This window comes from Canis lupus, chromosome 20, assembly GCF_011100685.1.
Source record: "Canis lupus familiaris isolate Mischka breed German Shepherd chromosome 20, alternate assembly UU_Cfam_GSD_1.0, whole genome shotgun sequence".
NCBI classification, from domain to species: Eukaryota; Metazoa; Chordata; class Mammalia; order Carnivora; family Canidae; genus Canis; species Canis lupus.
Window position 1 is genome coordinate 56,680,024 of NC_049241.1, and position 23,051 is coordinate 56,703,074.

General features: G+C 51.3%; 1 protein-coding gene across 3 annotated transcripts; it reads left to right on the forward strand.

The window, feature by feature from the left end:
* The first annotated feature begins 375 nt into the window (after positions 1–375).
* On the forward strand, positions 376–22,258 carry LOC100686484 (zinc finger protein 77). 3 transcript variants are annotated; one of them, XM_038567872.1, is made up of 5 exons: positions 393–524; positions 1,218–1,349; positions 16,804–16,930; positions 18,159–18,339; positions 18,752–22,258. In XM_038567872.1, the coding sequence occupies exons 1-5, from the start codon at positions 522–524 to the stop codon at positions 20,445–20,447; spliced, it is 2,139 nt and encodes a 712-aa protein (XP_038423800.1). In that variant the 5' UTR covers positions 393–521; the 3' UTR covers positions 20,448–22,258. The 3 variants fall into 3 exon arrangements, with proteins under 3 accessions (XP_038423801.1, XP_038423800.1, XP_038423802.1); XM_038567873.1 differs by lacking the exon at positions 1,218–1,349 and having other exon boundaries at positions 376–524; XM_038567874.1 differs by lacking the exons at positions 393–524; positions 1,218–1,349 and adding an exon at positions 10,542–10,696.
* The last annotated feature ends 793 nt before the right edge of the window (positions 22,259–23,051 follow it).

Consider the following 23,051-nt stretch of genomic DNA (forward strand, 5'->3'; position numbering starts at 1 on the left):
AGCCACTCCGGTATGTCTGCTTCGGTCCAAGCTCTCAGCAAGGGGAGCTCCGCGGGGAAACTGAGTCAGGACTTCACGGTCGGGGAGTCAGACGCAGGTGGCCGGAGATCCGAGCGCTGGGAGCCGGATCTGCTCGAGCCCAGGCCAGTCGGCCACGTGTGTCCGGACGGCTTGTCACTCAGCACGCAGGGGGCGGAGCCTTGGGGATTGTCCAATCAGGGGCGGCAGGGGCGGGGCCGAGGCGCGGAAGCCCACGGTGGTTAACCGCACGCCCGCGCTCCGGGGGCGGTGCCCGGAAGACGAGCCAATCAGACGCAGAGGCTCGGAGCGCCGTCCAATCAGGGCGCAGAGGCCCGGAGCGCCGTCCAATCAGGGCGGGGAAGGGCGCGCTCCAGCCGCGTGTCCATCGCTCCGCTGCCGCCCCGGCGCCCGTGCGCACCTGCCTCGCGCGGCCGCGGGTGTCCCGTCCTCCTCGGTCTCGGCGGCCCGGGTCGCAGGGACAGCCCCGAGCGGGACGCGAGATGGTGAGTGCGCGGGTTCGGGAAGGGGCTGCTGGAAACCGGCCGGGACCTGCTGGAGGAGGCGGTCCCGCCCCGGGGTGGGGGGTCTTGACCCGATCTGTGCCCTCGGCTGCGGGTGGGATCGCAGCGCCCTGTCCACCCCCCCGGGGCCGCGCCGGGTCCTCCCCTGGGTGGGGATCCCAGAGACGGTGGGGGGACCCCGGGGCAGGCGGGCAGGGGCTCCGGGCCCCGGGGGGGCGGCGGAGGGGGGCCCCTCCCTCCCCCTGACACAGTCCCATCCGTACGTGGTTAAGGACACCTTGTTCCTGCTAGAAAACAAAATCCAGCTGAGTAATGGGCTCTATTCAGTGATTCACGAGCCGGGCAGCGTGCCATCTCGCGGGCAGGAAGGAGCTCGGAGGAGCTGCACAAAATGAAAGACTTTCACAGGCACCAGGAGTGGGAGCAGGAGACTGTGAGACAGAAAGTGGGCCGGTTTTGACAGGTCCCCTTCCGTCCCCGCGGCAGGGGTGGCTGGGGTCTAGCAGCCGCAGGACCTGGGCGCTCCTGACCAGCTCACTCCCGACGGGCTGGTGTCACATTCCATTTCTGGGAGAGGCCGAAACTGCAGTCAGGCGAATTCTGGGTTTGGTGACAAGGAGCCTGGTACGCAGGAGTCCATTTTGGGTCGGCTGTCTCCGTTTTTGCCATTCCCAGGACTGCTGCTCGGGCCCCAGGCTCCCGGCACCTCCGGTCCAGCAGAAACAGGGCTTTTCCTCAGGAGGAGCAGTGACGGAAAGGAGGTTTGGCAGGAGTGGCCTCCCTGTGCTCCGAGCTTCCTTTGCTCAGGTGGGCAGTGGCGCGTTCTGCATCCGAGCACCTGCTCCAACCGGGTGGCGATGGGGAGACAAAGTTGGGGCCGTGGGGAGGCCGGAGGCCTGGGGGAGTCGGTGACCAAGAGAGGCAAGCAGAGGAGCCGGCGCGGATCTGGGGGTCGGGGCGCGGCCCTGGTGGGGACGGGCCGCCTCCCTGGGGGTCGTGCCTCGGCCGGGGCCGGGCCCTCTCTGCAGCCTGCTGTTGTCCAGGCCCACGGGCCGCTCGCCTGCTGTGTGCCCAGCAGCACAGGCTCGGGGGGGGGGACCCGCAGGCCCCCCGCCCCCGGTGGCAGCCTGGTCCCCGTCCAGCTGCCTCCCGGGCCAGCCTGGGCCTCAGCAGGTGGAGGTGGAGCGTGACCGACCCCTTCCTGCCTCCCCTCTTCCCCTCGGGGTGGAGGGCGGAGGGCGTCAGGTCTGCCCTCCTCCTGCTGACTGTGTGGCTCTGGGGCTTCTCCAGGGGATGTGCCCGGGGCGTGGGGGGCAGGTGTCCCGGTACTGACACTGTCCCTGTGCACGAGGGTCGGGCATGTGCAGGGGTCCGCACCTTCATGCCGGGCGGGTGGACTCATGGATGAAAGGATTCCTCCAAATCCTAGTGAGTGTTCACACGGGGACAGCGCTGGGACACTGGGCGATCCTGTCTCCCTCCGGTTAATTGCTGAAGGTCGGATGGAGATCGTGGACGTTCTGTGAACTGAACGTGGTCAGTTCTGACCTATGATTTGTTACCACGACGGTAAAGTCAACAACTAACTGTTTTCTGTAAAGGATAAACATTTCCCATTTATTTAAACCATCAGCGTACCCCGAGCCTCCCTCCCTGCTCCTTTGAGCCCGGGGTGGGGGAGTGGGGAGTGGGGGAAGTGGGGGACAGCGATTCTGCACCTTGTGCTTCACGCCGTGGGTCAGCGGCTTGGTCCTGGTGCAGGGACGCAGGTGCTGGAGGCAGGTGCTCCCAGGGCTGCGGACAGGCTGCCCCTGGGGCCGGGGGGTCGTGCTCCCCTGCAGCGTGGGGTGATCTGGGGCTGCCCTGGGACTGTCCTGGGGCTGCTCCCTCCCGGCTGGTCCTGGCATCAGCCACAGAGTTGGTGGAGTCAGGGGGGATCTGTGCAAACTGGGGCCGTCTGTGAAGGTCAGGCTGAGGGGGCCCCCTGGGCTCAAGCGCCGTGGGAAGGGCTGATGAGCACGAGCCTCTAAGGGTCAGCACCTAAGTCTGAGGGTTTCCTCCCTGGTGAGAATTGGGGTCCTGGAGGAGGGGCCGTTTCCACACTGAGGGGGGGCGGAGTGCATGGAGCTGCAGAACCGTTCCCCGGGGGCTCAGGGTCCCCTCCCCCTTCCCTGGCAGCAGCCACCCTGGCCAGTGTCAGCGGAGAGAGCTGGCCCCTGTGATGGGACAGGCCTTGACCCCCACCCTGGGGTTTCTGGTGCTGTGTGGGCGCAGCCGGGGCTGACCTGTGCTGGCTCCCACTTGCTGCTGCTCCTGCTGCCCAGTGAGCCCAGTGTGGGTGATACGACTTTTGTCATGTGGCCACATTTGCAGGACTCGGCTCTTTGAATTCTCGTGTGTTAGCATCTACCCGTGTGCTGCCCCCAAGGTGACCCGTGTCCTGCCCCTTCCTGATGGCTGTTGGACACGTGTCCACCACCAGGCAGTGTCACCTGACTGTGCCCTGTTGAAGATGCCGGTGAATGTCGGCAGTGTCCCTGCGGACGTCATGGCTGCTGTGTGGTTGCTCAGCCCTGGTCTGTGTCGCTGGGCAGGTGCCCTGGACTCGGGTCACCCCGTGAGCTCTTCCCTCCTGGGCCTCATGGGCCCGAGGTCCCAAGTCCATGCTTTGGGGTTGTCAGCATGCTGCGTCGGTCTTGTTTGGTCTCTGGGTGTAAACCTGTATGAATTATTTACACCTGCAGAAAATTGCATATCGTAGATCAAGGGAAGTTAAAATTTATAGAGAAACACGGATGTGATGTGTGAATCTCACGTGGGCCGATGCCTGGCCCTCGGGCACTGCGGGTTATGCAGCTTCATCTCCAGCTGGAGGGCGGGACGCGGGATCCCCTTGGGGTCCTCCGTGGGCTCCTCTGATCCCCACTAGGGCGGAGCATCCTCACGGGTGGGGTTCCGCCTCCTGTGGAAGAGTTTCTTTTCTTTTTTTTTTTTTTTTTAATTTTTATTTATTTATGATAGTCACAGAGAGAGAGAGAGAGAGAGAGGCAGAGACATAGTCAGAGGGAGAAGCAGGCTCCATGCACTGGGAGCCCGATGTGGGATTCGATTCCGGGTCTCCAGGATCATGCCCTGGGCCAAAGGCAGGCGCCAAACCGCTGCGCCACCCAGGGATCCCTGTGGAAGAGTTTCCAGCGTGTTGTCCCCTGTAGCCTGCGAGTCTGCGTGGATGGACTCTCCACGTGTTTAATACACTTGGCCTTCCCTGTGTCTTCCTGTGTTGATCACCCTTCTTTTGTTCCCTGAGAGAACCCTTCCATGGCTCAGGCATAAACACACCTGCTGGAACCTCCTCCTTGTGTGTTCTGCTTGTTTCCACGACAGTGAAATAAATCCCCAGGATCGGTTGTTGCCCGTAAAGTTGCCAAGGGAGAGGACCCCCTGTTTCCCTGTAGACAGCCAGTCCTCCCGGCCCCTGAGTCCAAGCGTCACCCTCTCTGCCCCTGCCCCGGAGCACCTGCTGTGCGTAGATCCACTTGCCAGAATCAGCGCAGGGGGAGGTGTCCGTGCTTTCCGCTGTTTTCCATCAGGGTATCTGTCCATCCTTCACTGTTACTGCCAACCTTCCAATCACTGGTAACTTTAAAATGAAAACTGTTGGTTATTTTACCATCAAAACCAAATTTGTTCTAGAATAGCAGAGAATTGCCATTGTGGAGTGTGAGGTCACAAAACCAGAGGCAATTTCTGGAAGGGGGGGAAGGCTCTTTTACAGGGGAAAGGAGGAGCCAGGGTGGCTGTGGAAACACAAAGGTCTTGGAGGAAACCGACAGGTGGAAGCCCAGGGGCTCCTCAGTGGCTGGACGGTGGTGGGCGGTGGAGGGAGGTGGAGGCTGGCTCCCTCCCGCTGGGGCAGTGGAGTCCCAGGGAGAGTAGTGTGGACCTGCAGGGTGCTGGGCTTCCTGCGGGGCCCCCCAGTGAGGGCCAGGGCAGGGCAGGAGGGCCCCCCCGCTGGCCTCCCACTCCACCCCAGAGAACTTTGTGTGAAGTTCTTCATTTCCTTCATTGGACCAACATCTTTCCTTGGAGCATCTCTGAGGGAGAGGCAGGTCTGCGGTACTGGTGGGCTTGTCCCTCAGCGCCAGGAAGGCCCTCTCCTGGTCGTCATGTCTTCTGTTGCAGGGAACGTGCAGAGCAGTGGAAGCCAGGTAAGGCTGCACCTGGGTAACAAGGAAGGACCGGAGGGAGAGACTCGCGGGCACCTGCCCTCCCTCCGTGTTCGCCAGGAGCGTGAGATGCAGAGCCCCTACACGTTAGGTGCATCGTTTCACAAATTCACAGGCAACAAAATACGAGACCAGAGGAACAGAATTCCGGATCGTGTGGCCGTTCTAGTCCAGGACCCCCGGCCTGAAGGCAGCCAGTGGAAATGTTGACTGGCACCTGTTCCAACGTGGGGGAGGACGTCCTCCCTGTGGGCAAACCCGGAGTCCTGTGTGGCTCCTGGAGGTCCCTGCTCCGGGCGGCAGGAGAGCGGGAGAGGGGATCCTGCAGGAGCTCGGGGAGAGAATGAGGCCAGGGCTTTGGGCGGAGACGGGGCAGGTGAGGACACGGGCTTAGCTGGTGACGTGTTTGCCAAAGTAGCACAACTTCCAACCTGTTTTGAAACTATTTTTCTTGGAAGAACTGTTTGGAACCAAATTCATGTTACCCAGTAAGACAGCCTGTAAGGTTGTGTGTTGAGACACCGTGAGTTTGGGTACAAAGGCAGCGTCGGCTAGTAGCTCAGGTGAGGGAAGACTGTGATCTCAGAGCCCTCTGACACTTGAGAAAAGGCAAGGGAACGATCACTTTGTCCTGGGATCCCGATGAGCCTGTTCCCGAAAGGCCAGGGCCCCGGAAGAGGCTCCCCCTCCCGCTGGGTCTTGCACAGGCAGACGAGGAGCGTGTCTGTCCGGGAAGGAGAGAAGGAGGCGCAGTGAGGAGCAGCCCAGGCCGGGGCCCCACGTCTCAGGAAGCCTGTGGCTCAGGTGTCATCTGCTGCCGCCCCGGGATGTCGTCGCTGTCCCGTCTGCACAGGGTGTGCAGGGCCCCCCAGGGTTCGCCGCGAGTCTAGATGCAGCAGGTGCATCCCAGGGCCTCCTCCCTGGAGGGTGGAGACACGGGGGCCCGCCCAGCTAGGGAGAGGCCGGAGGTGGCTTTTCAGGACGAAATGTGCAGGTTGGTGGGTGCGATGCGGTCCTCCCGGGCCGGGCGCTGTGCACGCCGCTCTCCCCAGCGTGGCTGTTTGCAGTAGAAGCGATCGGTCTTTCCCAGTATTGAAGTTTGTCTCCTTTTGTCCCCTGAGGGTCAGAGGAGGCCGGGGCCGTGCATCGGATGGCCTGTGACATCTCGGTGGTGGGCGTGTGGGGGTCCTGGGGGGCGGGGGGTGTAGATGTAGAGGGACCTACAGCAGGGCTGTCAGACGTGGTCTATGTGTGTGTAGGGGGGTGGGGAGTGTGTGTGTCTCTATGGAGCGTGTCAGTTGAGTATCAGCAGTGCCGTGAGAGCTTCCCTCAGCCCGGGGGTTGTGGATGGTTCGCGAAGTGATGGTGTAAGCCCGGCCAAATGGAATGGACCTGTTGAATCACCTGGCTGGTGACATGGGTGCTCTGGTCACCCTGAGGGGTGAGAGCTGCTCGCCAGGCGGGCACCATCTCAGAGAATTGCAGCTGCAGGACAGGCCCTGGACTGTCTACACGAAGGCTTCTGTCCCGTGAGAAGACACACAAATGGTGACCACAGTGTCCTGTCCACACAAGAGGTGGGACCCCGTTTATGTAGACGGCTGGGACCGGGAGCTGGGCACTCTGTGGCCTCGTTAACATTTCTGCACTAGTACTGTTACTGAACACGGCCGGGGGAAAAAAGAAAAAGAACACGGCTGGGTTGTTCCGGTGGGTGGGTTCACGCACATCCTGCGATGAGTGGAGGGAACTCTGGGATCTCTGGTGGGGCAGGATTGTTAATTTGGTCCAAAACACACTTCTTCACTGGGCTGCGGAGGACTAGATTGCAATACTCTTTGCCTCTATCTGGAGCCGGTTGTTGGGTATCTCTTATCAATTTTGTAAAATATCATTTGGGGAAAACATCCCTTTGGATGAAGACAGGTGTCTGCCTGTGGTTTCCTAGGGCAGGGTTTCAGTTTTTTTGGTGGGGGGGGGGGTAACATGTGAGCGTGGGGGCGTGGGGAGGGGCTGTGGAGAGGGAGACAGAGAATTGTGAGTGAGCTCCATGCTCAGCACAGATCCTGACCTGGGGCTCGAGCTCATGACCCTGAAGTCATGACCTGAGCTGAAACCAGTAGTTGGGATGGTCAACCCACTGAGCCTCCCAGGCGCCCCTTCTTTTCTTTTTCTTTTTCTTTTTCTATTTTTAAACAATATTTTATTTATTTATTCATGAGAGATACAGAGAGAGAGGCAGAGACACAGGCCAAGGGAGTGGGAGCCCGATGCGGGACTCGATCCCAGGACCCGGGGATCACGCCCTGGGCCGAAGGCAGATGCCCAACCACTGAGCCACCCAGGGGTCCCATCCATTCTGTTCTTTTATTGAAGAAATATCAGCAAAACGTTTTTTTTTGGGCCTCCAGGTGGTCAAATCTGGAACCAGGAACCGTCCTCGTGCCAGAGGTCACTTAAAATAAGACATCTAATAAATTTGGGACAGAGGAGACATTTTTACGTGATCCCCACTGGAAGGGAGGGCACCTCATTGTCTCCATCACATTCAAGGTCGTGAGCTCCCCGACAGGCGTGACTCTCCGCTTGAACATTTGTAGTTTCACACGTGCCGAGGGACAAAGGCCAGAGTCGGGGCAGAGGACACAGCGTGTTGAGCCGAAGTAGCCAACGGAAAGCGCTGCTCGGTAACTTCCCGGGCCTTGCCGTCACGGGCCCAGCACACCATGTACCTTTTTCTTTCTTTTTTTCTTTCTTTCTTTCTTTCTTTCTTTCTTTCTTTCTTTCTTTCTTTCTTTCTTTCTTTCTTTCTTTCTTTCTTTCTTTCTTTCTTTCTTCTTTTTTTTTTTTTTGATTTTATTTATTTATTCATGATAGACATAGAGAGAGAGAGAGAGAGGCAGAGACACAGGCAGAGGGAGAAGCAGGCTCCATGCAGGGATCCCCACGTGGGACTCGACCCCGGGACCCCAGGATCGCACCCTGGGCCAAAGGCAGGTGCCAAACCGCTGAGCCACCCAGGGATCCCCCTGTGTACCCTTTTCAACTTTTATTTATTTCATTTCATCCTTGTCTTTCTGCGTGTGTGTGTGTGTGTGTGTGTGTGTGTGTGTAAGTGGTCCCTGAGCCCGTGCACGCCGACTGAGCCAGCCTGGGGCCCCCACCGTTTTCAGGTTTGAAATAGGAGCTACCCCTAGCCCAGGGATCCTGCGTCTGTGGGAGGCGCTTCCCGCGGGTCGTGCGGGGAGTGGGAGGTGAGCTGTGGGCCGTACGCGGTCCCGAGGGGTCTCACGCGGCCCCACTTGGGGCCTGTTCCCGGGTGAGACGCCCTGTGTACGGATCCTGAGGTTGAGAACAACCTGCAGGTTTTCTTTGGAGACTTGCTGGCCTGTGAGGGCAAACAGACGTAACAGGTGGATTCTGTGTTCCTGGGAAGGGGCCTGAGGGGGGCAGAGAAGAGCCTCATCCAGGTGTTACAGCAAAGTAGACCCTGCACGGACTTCCCATCCCAGGTGGCCTGTTACGACTCCGGAAATCAGGACGACTGTGCAGCCCTGGGCCTGAATATCCACGTGTAGTTCTGTTCTTTTTCTTTTTCTTTTTCTTTTTCTTTTTCTTTTTTTTTTCTTTTTCTTTTTCTTTTCTTTTCTTTTCTTTTCTTTTCTTTTCTTTCTTTTCTCTTTCTTCTTTCTTTTTTTTTTTTTTTTTAAAAACCAAGAACCAGCTCTTAGTTTCTTTTTTTTTTTTCTTTTTTTTAATTTTTATTTATTTATGATAGTCACACAGAGAGAGAGAGAGAGAGTCAGAGACACAGGCAAGAGGGAGAAGCAGAGCGTCCATGCAGGGAGCCCGATGTGGGATTCGATCCCCGGGTTTCCAGGATCACGCTCTGGGCCAAAGGCAAGCTGCCAAACTGCTGCGCCACCAGGGATCCCTATTTCTTCTTCTTTCGGGCGAGGGAGGGGAGGGACGGAGGAGTAAGGACGGACTGAAGGAAGGCCGGACGGCCGTGCGGGTCCTTTCAGTTGCCTTGATTTCACTCACGCCTTCCTGGCATTTACTTTCCTGTCCTTCCTTTCCTTTCCTTCCTTCCTTGTTTCCTTCCTTCCTTTCCTTTCCTTTCTTTCCTTTTTTTCTTAAGATTTTTGTTTATTTATCCATGAGAGACTGAGAGAGGCAGACACAGGCAGAGGGAGAAGCAGGCTCCCTACGGGGACGTGGGACTCAATCTCAGGACCCTGGGGTCACGCTCTGGGCTGAGGGCAGATGCGCCACCGCTGAGCCCCCCAGGGATCCCCAGTTCTGTTCCTTCCAAATGAAAGCAAAGCAAGCCGGCCGTCTTGCCAACCAGACCACGAGAAACGTGCTGCGTGGTTTCTTTACGTGGAAAGTTTGTTCCTTCGGTGGGAAGGGATGTCAGTAGCGTGTGGGAGTTTGGAAGAGCAGGGTGCCAGGCTTTGGGTTTTCTCACGGGTGGGGGGCGTTACAGGGTTGGTGCCCGTGTCATGGGACCAGAAGCCTCTGAGGCTTGTCATCTTCCTTTATGGGCTTGATGCCTTTGCGGCCTCTTTATTTCCGGGGAATTGATTAATTCCTGGCAGAGCTTTGAGGGATTATCCCGAGTGTTCATGGGACGCCGTGGATCCTGCCAATGTCAGGGGAGGACTTCCCCGGAGAGGGGGCGGGGGATCCCGTTGAGGCAGGCGGTGGGCGGCGGGACTCCATGGCCGTCAGGGCTGGAGCAGATGAGAGTGTCCAAGGGGCCTTTCATCCCCCGTTAGGTATTTTCAGTCCCTTTTGTCCAGTTGTGCAGTGACCTTCCCCTCCTGGGAGAATGAAGCTCCCGCGTGACCCTTTGTGAGGAACGAGTGCGATGAGTGGATCGGGGTGCGGGGGCTCCGTGGGAACCGCGTCCCTGCCCGGGCCTGGACATCAGGACACGGACCTGCCGACGTTCAGGGGGAGGCCGCGGTGGGAGCCCCCGGGGCAGGGGGTGGCCTCCAGCGGGGAGGTCCAGGCCGCCGGGGCCGCAGACCCGCTTCCCCGCCTGACAGGTTCCCCCACGCGGTCGGCGGGGGTTTGGGGGAGCCCGGCTGGGGGCGAGGGATCGGGCCTGGCCGGGGGCAGGGCGCCGGCGCCTGGGGGCCAAGCTGGTGACCGTCGTCTGGCAGATGTGCCTGCTCTCCGCAGCCCTAGTGGCAGCTGGAGGCGTCGGGCTCGAGGGGCCTCGGTTGGCAGACGCGGAGCGCCAGGGCCGCCTGGGGGTGTGAGCCCGTCGGCCGCGCAGCGCCTAGGCCGTGGCTGCCCTCCCGGTCCCTCCGGGGCTTGGAAGTAAAAGAAGGAGCCGGAGCCCGTGACCCGGTGTGCGGAGGTTCCACTGGGGCGGAGAGACCCCGGGTCCCTGGGAGGCCCGACAAGCCGGAGGCGGCTGCCAGCCCCGCGGGCCCTTGGGCCGTTGGGGGGACGCCTGGGCTCTGGGTCCTCCCCGCGTCCGCAGGAGCCACTGTAGTTGCTCAGGGGCGATTTCCAGCCAGTGTTGTAGAGTCTTTCCAGAAGTTCGGGGTCTGTGTCCCTCCGGGGTCAGGGTCACCCCACGCGCGGCCGTCAGCCGGTGCCACTCGCTCGCAGAGCCCGGGAAGCCGTGGGCCAGCGGGGTCGGGGGCCTCGGGGACTGCGGGGGCTTTAGGCCGTGGGTCTCTACGGGGGCCGGGGCTTAATGGGCTGAGGTGAGGAGGGAGCAGGCCGGGGCCAGAGGACGGTGGGGGGCCCAGCCCGGCAGGAGCCCCGAGGCCCGGCCCGTGGAGGCGACGCTTCAGAAGCCGTTTGTGCCCAGTCAGTGCTTTGCCTCAGTTAAGTTCCAAACAGGCTTTCGTGAGGCCCCCGGAGACGCCTGGACGTGTTTGCAAGTCTTGAGGTGCCGATTAAGAGGTGTGTCGCGTTCGGGGTTTCAGAGTCATGACTTCCTGACGTAGTTATCCATAAAGCAAGTTGGGGCACATCGAGATCGGACGTTCCCCATAAAGGCCGTTGTGACTCTGAAGTACTTTTATTTTATTTTATCTTATCTTATTTTATTTTATTTTATTTTAATTTTATATATATATATATATCCCCTAGTTGCTCAACCTTAACTGAGTCACCTGGATGCCCCTCTATGACTATTTTTTTAAATAGCTCTAATTGAGGTATGGACCACATACCATGAAGTTTTATCTGCTTAAAGTATAAAGTTCTGTGGTATTGATTGTATTTACAGAATTGTTCAGCCATCCTCACATTCTCATTTCTAAATATTTTATTAATTCCATAAAGAGAATCTGCATGTAGTGGTAGTCACGTGACATTCTAGTGCATCCGAGCCCTGGCTTCTAGACAATTGATTAGTCTTCCTCTCTTATTGATTTGCTTATTTTGTATATTCTGTATAAATGACATCTTACCATGTGTGGTCTTTGTGAAGCCTGTGAATGTTTTCAGGGTCCATTGGTTTTGTGTCCTGGATCAGTACTTCATTCTGCTCGTTGCTAAATAATATTCCATTGTATGAATATGCCTAAGAAATGAGTTGTTGGGGATCCCTGGGTGGCTCAGCGGTTTGGTGCCCGCCTTCGGCCCAGGGTGTGATCCTGGAGTCCCAGGATCGAGTCCCACGTTGGGCTCCTTGCATGGAGCCTGCTTCTCCTTCTGCCTGTGTCCCTGCCTCTCTCTCTCTCTCCCTCTCTGTCTCTCATGAATAAATGAATAAAATCTTAAAAAAAAAAAGGAGTTGTTACCCTTCAAAGTGAAACTGTTATTACCTTTGCCAGCAAAAATGGGTTCATTCTGGAATAGGTGAGAATTGCAACTCCAAAAAGCAGGCTACAGTGAAACCACAGACAAGCCAGAGAGAACTGAGGAGAGGAGGCTCTTTTATAGAGGAAACTGGGGATTGGGGAGGGGCCGTTGCAAACAAGAAGTCCATTGGCACAAACTGGGCTTGGAAGTGTTATTGCGTCTCATTGGCTGAGTTGTGATGGTCTCTCACTGCCTGGGCTGTTGCCATGTGGGAAAATAACCTTCCTCCTGTTGCCGTAGTAGAGTGGTATCCACTTGCAACTGCAAGGTCCTTCTCTTGCTGTTGGGTCTGCAGTTGACTGAGTGGTAGGGTGCGGGAGCCCCACCTGCTGGCCTCCTGACTCCATTCTTCTTCTTCTTCTTCTTCTTTTTTTTTGGTTTTATTTTAGAGAGAGCACAACTGGGGTAGGAGCAGAGGGAGAGAGAGAGAATCTCCCTGCTGAGCATTGAGCCCAATGCAGGGCTCAGTCTCACAACCCTGAGATCATGACCTGAGTCAAAATCAAGAGTCAGAAGCCCAGGCTTCTGACTGAGCCACCCAGGTGCCCCTCCTGACTCCATTCCCAACAAGGTTTTCCTATATTAGTTTTTACACATCTCCCTCTGATAAGGATCTTTTCTCAGGCTCCTGGGTGACTCAGATGGTTCAGGTCATAATCTCAGCGTCCTGGGATCAGTCATGTTGAGCTTCTGGCTCAGCGGGGAGTCTGCTTCTCCCTCTTCCTCCCCTCCCCCACCTTATGAGAGAGCTTATGCTCTCTCTCTCTGTCTCAAATGAATAAATAAAATCTTTTTTTTTAATTTATTTATGATAGGCACACAGTGAGAGAGAGAGAGGCAGAGACCCAGGTGAGGGAGAAGCAGGCTCCATGTGGGGAGCCCAATGTGGGACTTGATCCCAGGACTCCAGGATCACACCCTGGGCTGAAGGCAGGCACTAAACCGCTGAGCCACCCAGGTGTCTCTGAATAAATAAAATCTTTAAAAAATTTCTCAAATGCATCACTGATTGATTACAAGTCGGTTTTCCATGTTTAGTGCTTTTGTTCCTTGGTGCCAGGAAAGACCTTTCCTGGTTGTGATGTCCCATGTCACAGGGAGAGTGCATAGCAGTTGGAAACCAGTTAAAGCCATAATTGAGTAACAAGAAAGATTAGAGGGGAGGAGTCTCAGGCATTGCTCATCTTTGGTCCCTATTTATCAAATTGGTAAGCGTTGGAGATTATCTCCTTGATGAATGTATCATTTTTAAAACATTTTGACAGGCAACAATTATAAAAGCAAAAGTAACATGAAAATTGCAAATTGACGGCTCTAAACCAGGACCCTAGGTCTAAAAGTAGCCAATTGAATGTTGGCAGTTTTCAGACGTGGGGAAATTTTTTTATTCTGTTGATAAAAACCTGGAGTCATGTATTCCTCCTGGAATGTGCATAAATTAGAAACTGAGTCAGTAGCATATGGGTGTTAGGAAGAACAGGGTGCCAAGGGTTAACAATGGTAATGGTGCTCAGAGGTTCTAGACAAACCTCCATCTTTGGCCATTGGGTTTTCTCCCAGGTGAAAACAGACCATTACAGGGAGTAGTGCAGGGGATGGTGAGCCTCTGAGGCTTGTAATTTTCTATTATGAGCTTGATGCCATTAAGGGCTTCTTTATTTATAGGATATTGATTGATTCTGGGGAGACAGGTTGAGAGATCTATTTTATTTTTATTTTTATTTTTTAAATATTTATTTATTCATAAGAGACACAGAAAGAGAGAGAGGCAGAGACACAGGCAGAGGGAGAAGCAGGCTCCATGCAAGGAGCCCGACGCAGGACTTGATCCCAGGACTCCAGGATCACGCCCTGGGCTGAAGGCAGGTGCCAAACCACTGAGCCACCCAGGGACCCCTGAGAGATCTATTTTAATCGTGATGGGAGGCACACTGTGAATTTTGCCAACATCAGTTGAAGATTTTGCCCAGAAAGAGGATAGTGGGTGATCTAATGAAGACAAATGATCATGTCCCTAGACTCCACTATAATGTGTCAGAGATGGAGCAGATGAAAGATGTGGAAGGGTCATTTATTTCCTTTGGTTGTCTATTTTGACCACTGTTGTCCCCCTTTTTAGGGATTAGAATTATTTAGAATTAGAATTATTTCCCCTTTTTTAGGGCAAAGACACCTTTTTAAAAAGTGTCCGCCCAATTAAATGACTACAGACATAGGAACTAAGTAGAAAATGGAGTAGCTCTCAAAGGATCTAGACAAAAGGGAGTGAGTTCAGAGACAGGAACCTGTTGAGGTTCGTTAGAGATCCCTGCTCTTTGTATTGTAGACCTCCTAGGTTGGGGCTGTATGCCTGTCAGCAAGGACACGGAGTGAGTCATTCCCAGGGTGGGGAGTGGTTTCTTTAAGCTGATTACAGGGGAAGACTGGGAAGGATCCCTGTGGTTCCCTGGAGCACCATCATTGGGAATGAGGAGGATGTTGGAAAGGCTGGCTGCAGGGATGCAGCTGTGGGAGCGCTTAGGTTGGTAGCAATCTTTTTTTCTAATGTCCTGATCCTCTGCAAAAATTCGAGAAACTAGTCAGGCTTTGTTTTTGTTTAGGAACCTCCATTTGCTAGAATTGAAAATTAAGAATTTTAGTGGTCTTGAGGCTCCTGGTTGGCTCAGTCAGTAGAGTGTGCAATTCTTGATATCAGGTTCGTGAGTTCAAGCCCCATGTGGGATGTGGAGTCTATTTTTAAAAATAAAATTAGTTGGGGATCCCTGGGTGACTCAGTGGTTTAGCGCCTGCTTTTGGTGCTAAAAATATTAAAAATAATATTTTTATTATTTAAAAATAAATAAAATTAATTAAAAAAATTAACAGTCTTTTAGGTGACTCATTTAGGATATGTATGAGTGGTTTGGCAAATAAAAGCTGCAGTGGACATATTTTCACATTCTGTCCTAGTCCTTTTAACTAAAAGAAAAAGATACGGGTTCTGCTCTTTAATAAACATAGACTTAAATGTTACCTAGGTGGATTCCATGTCTATAGGAAGACCAGAATTTTCTTTATTTTTAAAGATTATATATTCATGAGAGACACACAGAGAGAGGCAGAGACACAGGCAGAGGGAGAAGCAGGCTTCCCGTGGGGAGCTCAATGTGGGACTTGATCCCAGAACCCTGGGATCATGACCTGAGCCAAAGGCAGACACTTAACCACTGAGCCCAACCAGAATTTTCTTTAAAGGCAATTTGGAGTTGATTGTAATTGTCATGTAAAGACTGATCATCATAACCTAAAAAAAATAAATCTACTAGTTATTATACTAGCAAAAATGGGTTTATTTGGTAATAGTGGAGATTTGCAATTCTGTATGTAAAACCACAGGCAAGTCTGGAGAACAAAGGGAGGAACTCTTATAAAGGAGGAGAGAGGATATTGAGATGGGCTGTTCCTAACAAGACATCCACTGGAGCAAACTGGGGGTTCCATGTATAGTGTTTTCTCATAGGGTGGGCTGTGACTGTCTCCCATAGTCTAGCCTGTGACTGCCATTGGTTGAGCTGTGACTATCTTATTGGCTGGGCTGTTGCCAGGGAAGGAGGAAACCTTCCTTTCTCCTGCTGGGGCAGTATGTGTCCAAGGTTATCTCTTACTAATGAGTGCGGTACAGGATGAGTGGTACTGGTGGGAGCTCCAGGTCTGGCCCCCTGATTCCATTTTACTTGTGTCTCTTTTATTTATTTTCAAAGACTTGGTGGGCTTTGGGCGGTTGGCCCTTGTTGGCTGTTATCAATCACGCTGCTTAGAGTATGTGTGAATTAGTTGTTTGTGCTCATCTTCACTGTCTTGGGTAGATTGATACCAGGGGTGGAATTGTTGTATTGTGTGGTAACAGTACATTCATCATTTCGAGGACGCACCAGGCTCTTCCAAAGTGGCTGCACCATTTTACATCCCCAGCAGCAGAAATGCACGAGAGTTCCCCCTTCCCTCACATCCTCACCAGCACTTACTTGTCCAGCTTTATAGCCATTGTAGTGGGTTTGGAGGGGTATCTCCTTGTGGTTTGATATGCATTTCCCTGATGACTAACATCTAGCGTCTTTTTCTGAAACTATTGGCCACTTCATGTCTTCTTTGCAAAAGTGCTCATATTCTTTGCCCATTATTTCATCACATTATTTTTCTTCGTATCATGTGTTTAATTTTTCTTCATTGTCGTATGAATTTTTAAGGCATATTTAAAATACAGGACTTATCAGATGTGTGATAAGCAAACCCCACTTAAAACCATGATTGAAGTAGAATTTGCCTTCCTATTAGGTGATATGGTTGGGATTTTTTTTTTCCATTAAGTATTGAGAACACAGTTTTTGTTTAAACAATGTCTGATTTTTTTTTGAAAAAAAATTTACTCTGTATTTCACGAGTGTGGGGTCATACCTTGTTGCTCTGAAGTTATGAATTAGCCTTATTTTCTTTCTCTGTTAAGGTCACAGTGACTCTGTTACCATCAATCCCCCAGGGGCTCTTTCTGGTGTCTTTCTCCTTGAATTCTGGGCACTAGGGTGTATACTTGAGAGGCCCTGCTGATTTCCAAGTTTCTTCAAGAACCAGAACTCCTGTTACACACCAGGAGTGTCAGGCCCCCTGGCCCTCCCTGGCTCCCCCTGGCTCCATGCCCAGAGTCCACCTAATCCAGGGAAAGGGTCGTGTCTGCCTGTGTTGGAATAGAGGGACGGCACCAGGCTTCTTGACCTTGTTGCCTTCCAGGGTGAGAGCAGCACTGGAATCCGTGTCCATGGCATCCTCACATTGGTTCTAGTTCTTGGAGCTGACAAGGCAGTAATCATCTTTGAGCAAGTCGAAGATGTATCTTCCGATTTCTGTGTTGTCTGAATGACGATTTCATTTTTCGTTCTTACTATACTGGTCTGCTCAGATCTGCTCTGTCTTGGTAAAAATAATATTTGGGTGTGTGTACGCCTGTATCGGCTGCTGTCATCATCCTCTGCTTTGGGTTCCCAGCCTGTCCCATCACTGAGTGCACTGCAGTGGATCCCCTTGCGTGTTGTCACTTCCCACACATGTGTGACTCGGGTCCTAGGAATGGAGTACAGTTCCCTGGCTGTCACCCCTCCCCCCCAATCATCCCACACACATGGGTGAGGATGGAGCATTACTGCAATTGAATCTGTGGGATGTTTCAGGACTCGGTGGTCTTTGAGGATGTGGCCGTGTACTTCACCCCAGAAGAGTGGGCTTTGCTGGATCGTGGTCAGAGGAGACTTTACAGAGATGTGATGCTGGAGACCTGCAGGAACCTGGCTGCAGTGGGTAAGGATGGCTCCATCCCTTCACTGGTCTTTTAGGATAAAATGTTTCTTATAAGTGTCCAGTATTATTGGGGCCAAGGAATGGGAATACATTGGGGAAGAGACAGACATGGTCCAAACCTTCATGGAACCTACCTCGAGTCACATACCTTTTCTGTGAAAACAGTTTCATGTAATAAATTTTTTTAAAGATTTTATCTATTATTCATGAGAGACAGAGAGAGAGAGAGAGAGAGAGAGAGAGGCAGAGACACAGAGAGAGAAGCAGGCGCCATGCAGGGAGCCTGATGTGGGACTCGATCCAGGACTCCAGGATCACGCCCTGGGCTGAAGGCAGGAGCCAAACCACTGAGCCACCCAGGGATCCCTCATGTAATAAATTGACTATTGCTCTGGATCAAAGTTAGACTGTCTAATTTTATCAGTGTGAGAATGGTCTCTGGTGTTGCTCTGGGGCAGTGAGTACTTCTTTGTGGAGGATACACTGAGGTTAATACCCATTTCTCATGGCAGTCATGCTGCAGTTAGTCTTGCACTTCATCATCTTCAGTGACCTTGAAGACCAAATTAACGGTCCATTTCCATATTGCTTGTTGCCCTTCAAATCCTCCCTCATGCTGAGCTGTTCTCCAGGGCAGGGCAGTAGGCACACACACCATCTGACCTCCTGGCGGCAGCTGGGGCAGCGCAGGCAGGCTTCACTGAGGGCCTCTGTGCCTTCATGACAGTCCAGGAACCCTTGATTGGACCAGGTTCTGGAGAAGGGAATGGCATTTGGATATGAGCATTAGAAACATGACTCAGTCCTTGTTGGAGAAGAGTGATGTCTGTCATTCACCTGGCTTCCCTGTTGGAACTTTCTTCTATCCTTGCCCATGTGGCAAGCCTTTTTGTATTCCTCTTAGAGGTGCCATGTGGATGTATGGATCTTGCCCAGTTCCTTCCTACTTTGCTTTTCTGATAATACTTCTTTCCACGTTAGTCTCCATATATTTTGAAGTATTTTTCAGCAGATAGGCTGCTTTTTCATATATTTCTCCTCTTATTGCCAAAGTCCCAAATCATTAGGGTCCTCAGAATTTTTCTTTGGTCACATGTTCATTCTTCCTGATGAACTTCATTTACATTTGGGATCAGTATGTGAATGGAAAGCCACATAGGGTCTGTTTTCTTACCTTTAAACATCAGACCATTCCCAAGAAATTCAATTATGGTACCAATTCTTGCAGATTGTTGCACTCAAGTTAAACCTTGTGGATCAAGAACTCAGCTGAATATTTTGGAGAGTGAACTATCCAGTGAAGAGAAAATAGTAAGATTTACAAGAAATGATTCCTGGGCTCTTTTTGGAGAAAACCAAGTGTTTCATAATATTGGAGATCAGTTCCAATCCCAGGAGAGGTGTCTGAGGTGAGTGCCTCTCCCATAGGAGAAAGGGGGATCTTGGCAAATTGTTAGACTAACTTGAAATTAAAAAATATAAACCTAGCGCTCAACATTTTTGTAGTCGGAATTACACAATACAAGATCTATATAAATGTGATGTACATATTGATCATTAGAAATATAATCCATTTCATAACATTTACCAGCAAAATCCACATGTCAGCAATGCTGACAGTCACAGTTATTATTGGGCCCTTATTTTGAGCATTTAGCTTCTTTTACATTGTAGCAGTGTAGATGGTGCCACAAACATGCCCATTCCTTGGAATTGCTCATTAGGTAGTCAAATAATCATTAATAAACATCAGTAGATCTTTAATTAAGGGATTGGTTATAATTATTTTTGCCTAACAGTGTGCCTTCCTTTTTTGAACAGAAGTCATTTGCTGGAGCGTGTCTGTGAGAGCAATGAAGGTAATCAAGGTGGAGACACTGTAAACCAGATTACAGGTCTTACTGTGCATGAGGATTGTCCTGCTGGAGAGAAATCCTGTGAATGTGCTAAGTGTAGAGAAGTCTTCAGAGATGGTTCTTTCCTTGAGAACCCACAAATATTTCACCCTGGACACAAGCCTAATCCCTGTGAGGAATGTGGGCCAACCTGTAGCAGCGTCTTGAGCCTTAGCACTCAGGTGGATGCAGATCTTGTGAGGAAACCTTATGAACATCAGGACATTGGGAGAGCACCTAAGAGATACTCAAATAGTCTGGGTAGTCAAAAATCTTTAGAGTGCGGGAAATGTGGAAAAACTTTCACTTGCCCGTCATCCTTTCAGGGTCATGTGCAAGGTCACTGTGAACAGAGAGTCCATGTGTGTGACGTGTGTGGGAAAACCTTTATGTATCAGTCCTATCTTACACGTCACATGAGAACCCACACTGGGGAGAGACCCTATGAATGTGTAGAGTGTGGGAAAGCCTACAGTTGCCTCTCATATTTTCGAGAACATGTGAAAACGCACAGTGGAGAGAAACTCTATGAATGTAAGCAGTGTGGGAAGACGTTCAAATATCCTGCGTCCCTGCAAGGACACATGATGACGCATACTGGAGAGAGACCTTATCTGTGTCAACAATGTGGGAAAGCCTTCAGTTGTCCCAAATACTTCAGAAGACATGTGAGAACACACAGTGGAGTGAAACCCTATGAATGTACGTTATGTGGGAAAGCCTACAGTTGTTCCTTATCCCTTCGGGAACATGTGGGAACGCACAGTGAAGAGAGACCCTATGAATGTAAGCAGTGTGGGAAGGCTTTCAGACATCCTCGATATTTTCAAAGACATGTGAGAATGCACACTGGAGTGAAACCCTATGAGTGTAAGGAGTGTGGGAAAGCCTATAGTAGTTCCACATCACTTCAGGAACACGTGAGGACACACACGGGGGAGAGGCCCTTTGAGTGTCAGCAGTGTGGGAAAGCCTTCACTCGTCACTCCTCCCTTCAAGGACACGTGAGAGCACACAGTTTGGAGAAACGTTATGAATGTACACAGTGTGGGAAAGCCTTCCGTTGGTCCTCATCCTTACAAAAACATGTGAGAACGCACAGTGAGGAGAAACCCTATGAATGTCAGCAGTGTGGCAAGGCCTTCTGGTATCCAGCCAATCTGAGAGCACATGTGAAGACGCACACTGAGGACAGACCCTATGAATGTCCGCACTGTGGAAAAGCCTTCAGTTGTCACTCCTCCCTTCAAGTACATGTGAGAAAACACAATGGGGTGAAACCATATGAATGTAAGGAGTGTGGGAAAGCCTTCTGGTATCCTGTAAACCTGCGAGCCCACGTGAGGACTCACACTGGGGAGAGACCCTATGAATGTCAGCAGTGTGGAAAAGCCTACAGGTGTCCTGCAAACCTGCGGGTACATGTGAGGACTCACACTGGGGAGCGACCCTATGAATGTCAGCAATGTGGGAAGGCCTTCAGGTATCCTGCAAACCTGCGAGCACATGTGAGGACTCACACTGGGGAGAGACCCTATGAATGTCAGCAGTGTGGAAAGGCCTTCCGGTATCCCACAAACCTGCGAGCACACGTGAGGACTCACACTGGGGAGAAACTCTGAATATGAGGACAGTGGGAAAGCCTTCATTCTTCCTTAAAATCTGTAAATCCAATCAGACACACTGGCAGGAAACCTTATGAATGTAAACAATGTTGGAAAACCTTCAGATATAGCACCTCAATTATTTTGTATATAAAAACTCAGGGCTGGACAGCAATCTGTATTTGTTATAAATATGGTTGTGCCTTATAAGTGCCTCGTCCATAACAAGGATCTCTACTGTATTTATTTCCACTGCATGTTTCTGATGAGAACACTGAGATAAAATATTCCCTTCCTGCCTTTTGTATGAAATATATTTTGTTATCTCACACATGAAAAAAAAAATCTATGATTCTGTAAAACTTGTCTCTTTTCTATTACAATGTCTTTTGGACCCAGGAGTGATAAGTGATTTGTATACATATCTTGTCTTCTGTTGTGGATACTGGAATTTCCGACTCCATATCTACCTTTCATTTCAATCTTTATTATTGAAAGATGTATCTTCACATTTGCTCATCGCTGCTGTATATCACACCTGTGTTCCTTACAGAAATTAGTAAATGTGCAGGATGTTGTAAGAGGACAGTCTATTCTAATTATGTTCATATTTTGATTTCTGCTGATCACCCTTCACCTTGGTTGTTCATCAGTCAGGATGAGTTAAGAAGAGAAACCATGTGGCGTGAAGATGAAAGCTAGCATCTGGTTGGTTCTCCTGGATTTCATTGTGAGCATGGTGAGGCAGGAGACCCTATGTTGCAGAGTCGTCCTCTGTGTGGTTCTGAGATGAAGGCCCTGAGGAGAGAAACCTCGTGAAAGAGCCATGATTTTCCATTCTTCTATGCCAGCAGGAGACAGAACTGCATGGGGACCCAAATGGGCCTGGGTCATGGCATGTTTTCCTGACTTCTGGTCTGTCATCTGGAACAGCCATCAACCTAACATATGTTCGATGTTTCTGTTAGGTAGCGTATTCCAGAGACTTCTCCATGAGCTCTCCTGGGATGGACTGTCTTGGTTATCAGGCCCACACAGATCCTTATGTTGCCTTGTGGCTCTTCATGTCCACGAGGCCACCTCTTCAGCCTGTTAGGTGTAGGGATCCCTCTCATCCTGGCACCCCTTCATCTCCCATGCTTTTCCTAATACATGGTTTCTGTGGTAAACATCTTGTCCCTCTCAGGATAGATCTGTGTCCTGCCACCCTGCTGACAGATTTAATGCTGCACCCACAGATACAGGAAACCTCCTTCCCTCTTTGCACTGTAGAGAGGCTGCACTGACCCCATATTTCTTCCTTTTGGATGTTTCCATGATTGGAATAAGCACTTGTGAGTGTATTTGGCAGCTTGTGGGAACTTTCCCGTATGGCTGACTAGCTGACTTCTATGTAAGAGATAAGCTCTGTATGCTTCGTTTTTTTCTGTTGTTACATGTGGTTTCTCAGTGTTTAATTTTTTCATTCCTAATATGTGATTCAAAACAGTGGGATTTTTTTGGTGTGTGTGTGTGAGATGTAATCCTCCATATTACTTCTTAGAAAGCCTATTACCTGGGTTTTCAAATCTGTTACATCCTTCTAAGGGCCATCTCTTATGATTCGTTACCTGAGAAGGTATGTTAAAATGTTATGCAAGTGGAGTAATTAATTTTTGTAATTGTATTATTTTTTCCATATATATTCTGAATAGTACTAAATGCTGTTAATCTTAAAAATATGGCTGATGGTTCCTTTACCAGGAAAAACCAGGGTTTATCTGTTAATAGCAGTGAATTACAATTTAGTACAGAAATGCTACAATAAAAATAGCAGCATGTCTCGAGGAGAGAGGAGAGTACTGGTCTTTAATAGAAGAAAGGGGGAGTTGGGAGGGGCTGTTATAACAAATAGCCCACTGTAGTGAAGTGGGAGTTCAAGTGTAGTGTCCTTTCATTGCCTGAGCTGTGACAGTGTCATTGGCTAGGCTGTTACTGTTGGAGAAAAACTCACTTCCTCCTGGTGGATGGTAAAGCACTAGCTAAAGAAGCATTGAATTATAAGGTGTCTCTTCTTTCTTCTTCTTTTTTTTTTTAAAGATTTTATTTATTTATTCATGAGAGACACAGAGAGAGGCAGAGACACAGGCAGAGGGAGAAGCAGGCTCCATGCAGGGAGCCCGATGTAGGACTTGATCCTGGGACTCCAGGATCATGCCCTGGGCTGAAGGCAGGTGCTAAACCGCCAAGCCACCCAGGTGTCCCTGTCTCTTTCTTTTGAGTGTGGAGTTGACAATCGGTGCTAGGTCATGAGACCTTCCCCTGCCAGCCTACCCCCTCTATTTTGGTGTTATTCCCTTTATTTTCACATTTCCCACTTTTTCTCAAGACCATTCTTCAAAAGCATCACTGATCAAGAGTCAGTCTTTCCTATTTCAGTGGTTTTGTCCCTCAGCACCAGGGAGGCATTTCCTGGTTGTTGTGTCTCATGTTGGAGGGAAAGTGCATGCAGTGGAAACCAGTTAGGGCCACGTTTAAGAAACAGGAAAGGTTGGGCAGGAGAAACTTTCTAGTACTTCCTATCTGGTCCATATTTATCAAGATGATAAGCATTGAGGGGCACCTGGCTGGCTTAGTCAGTAG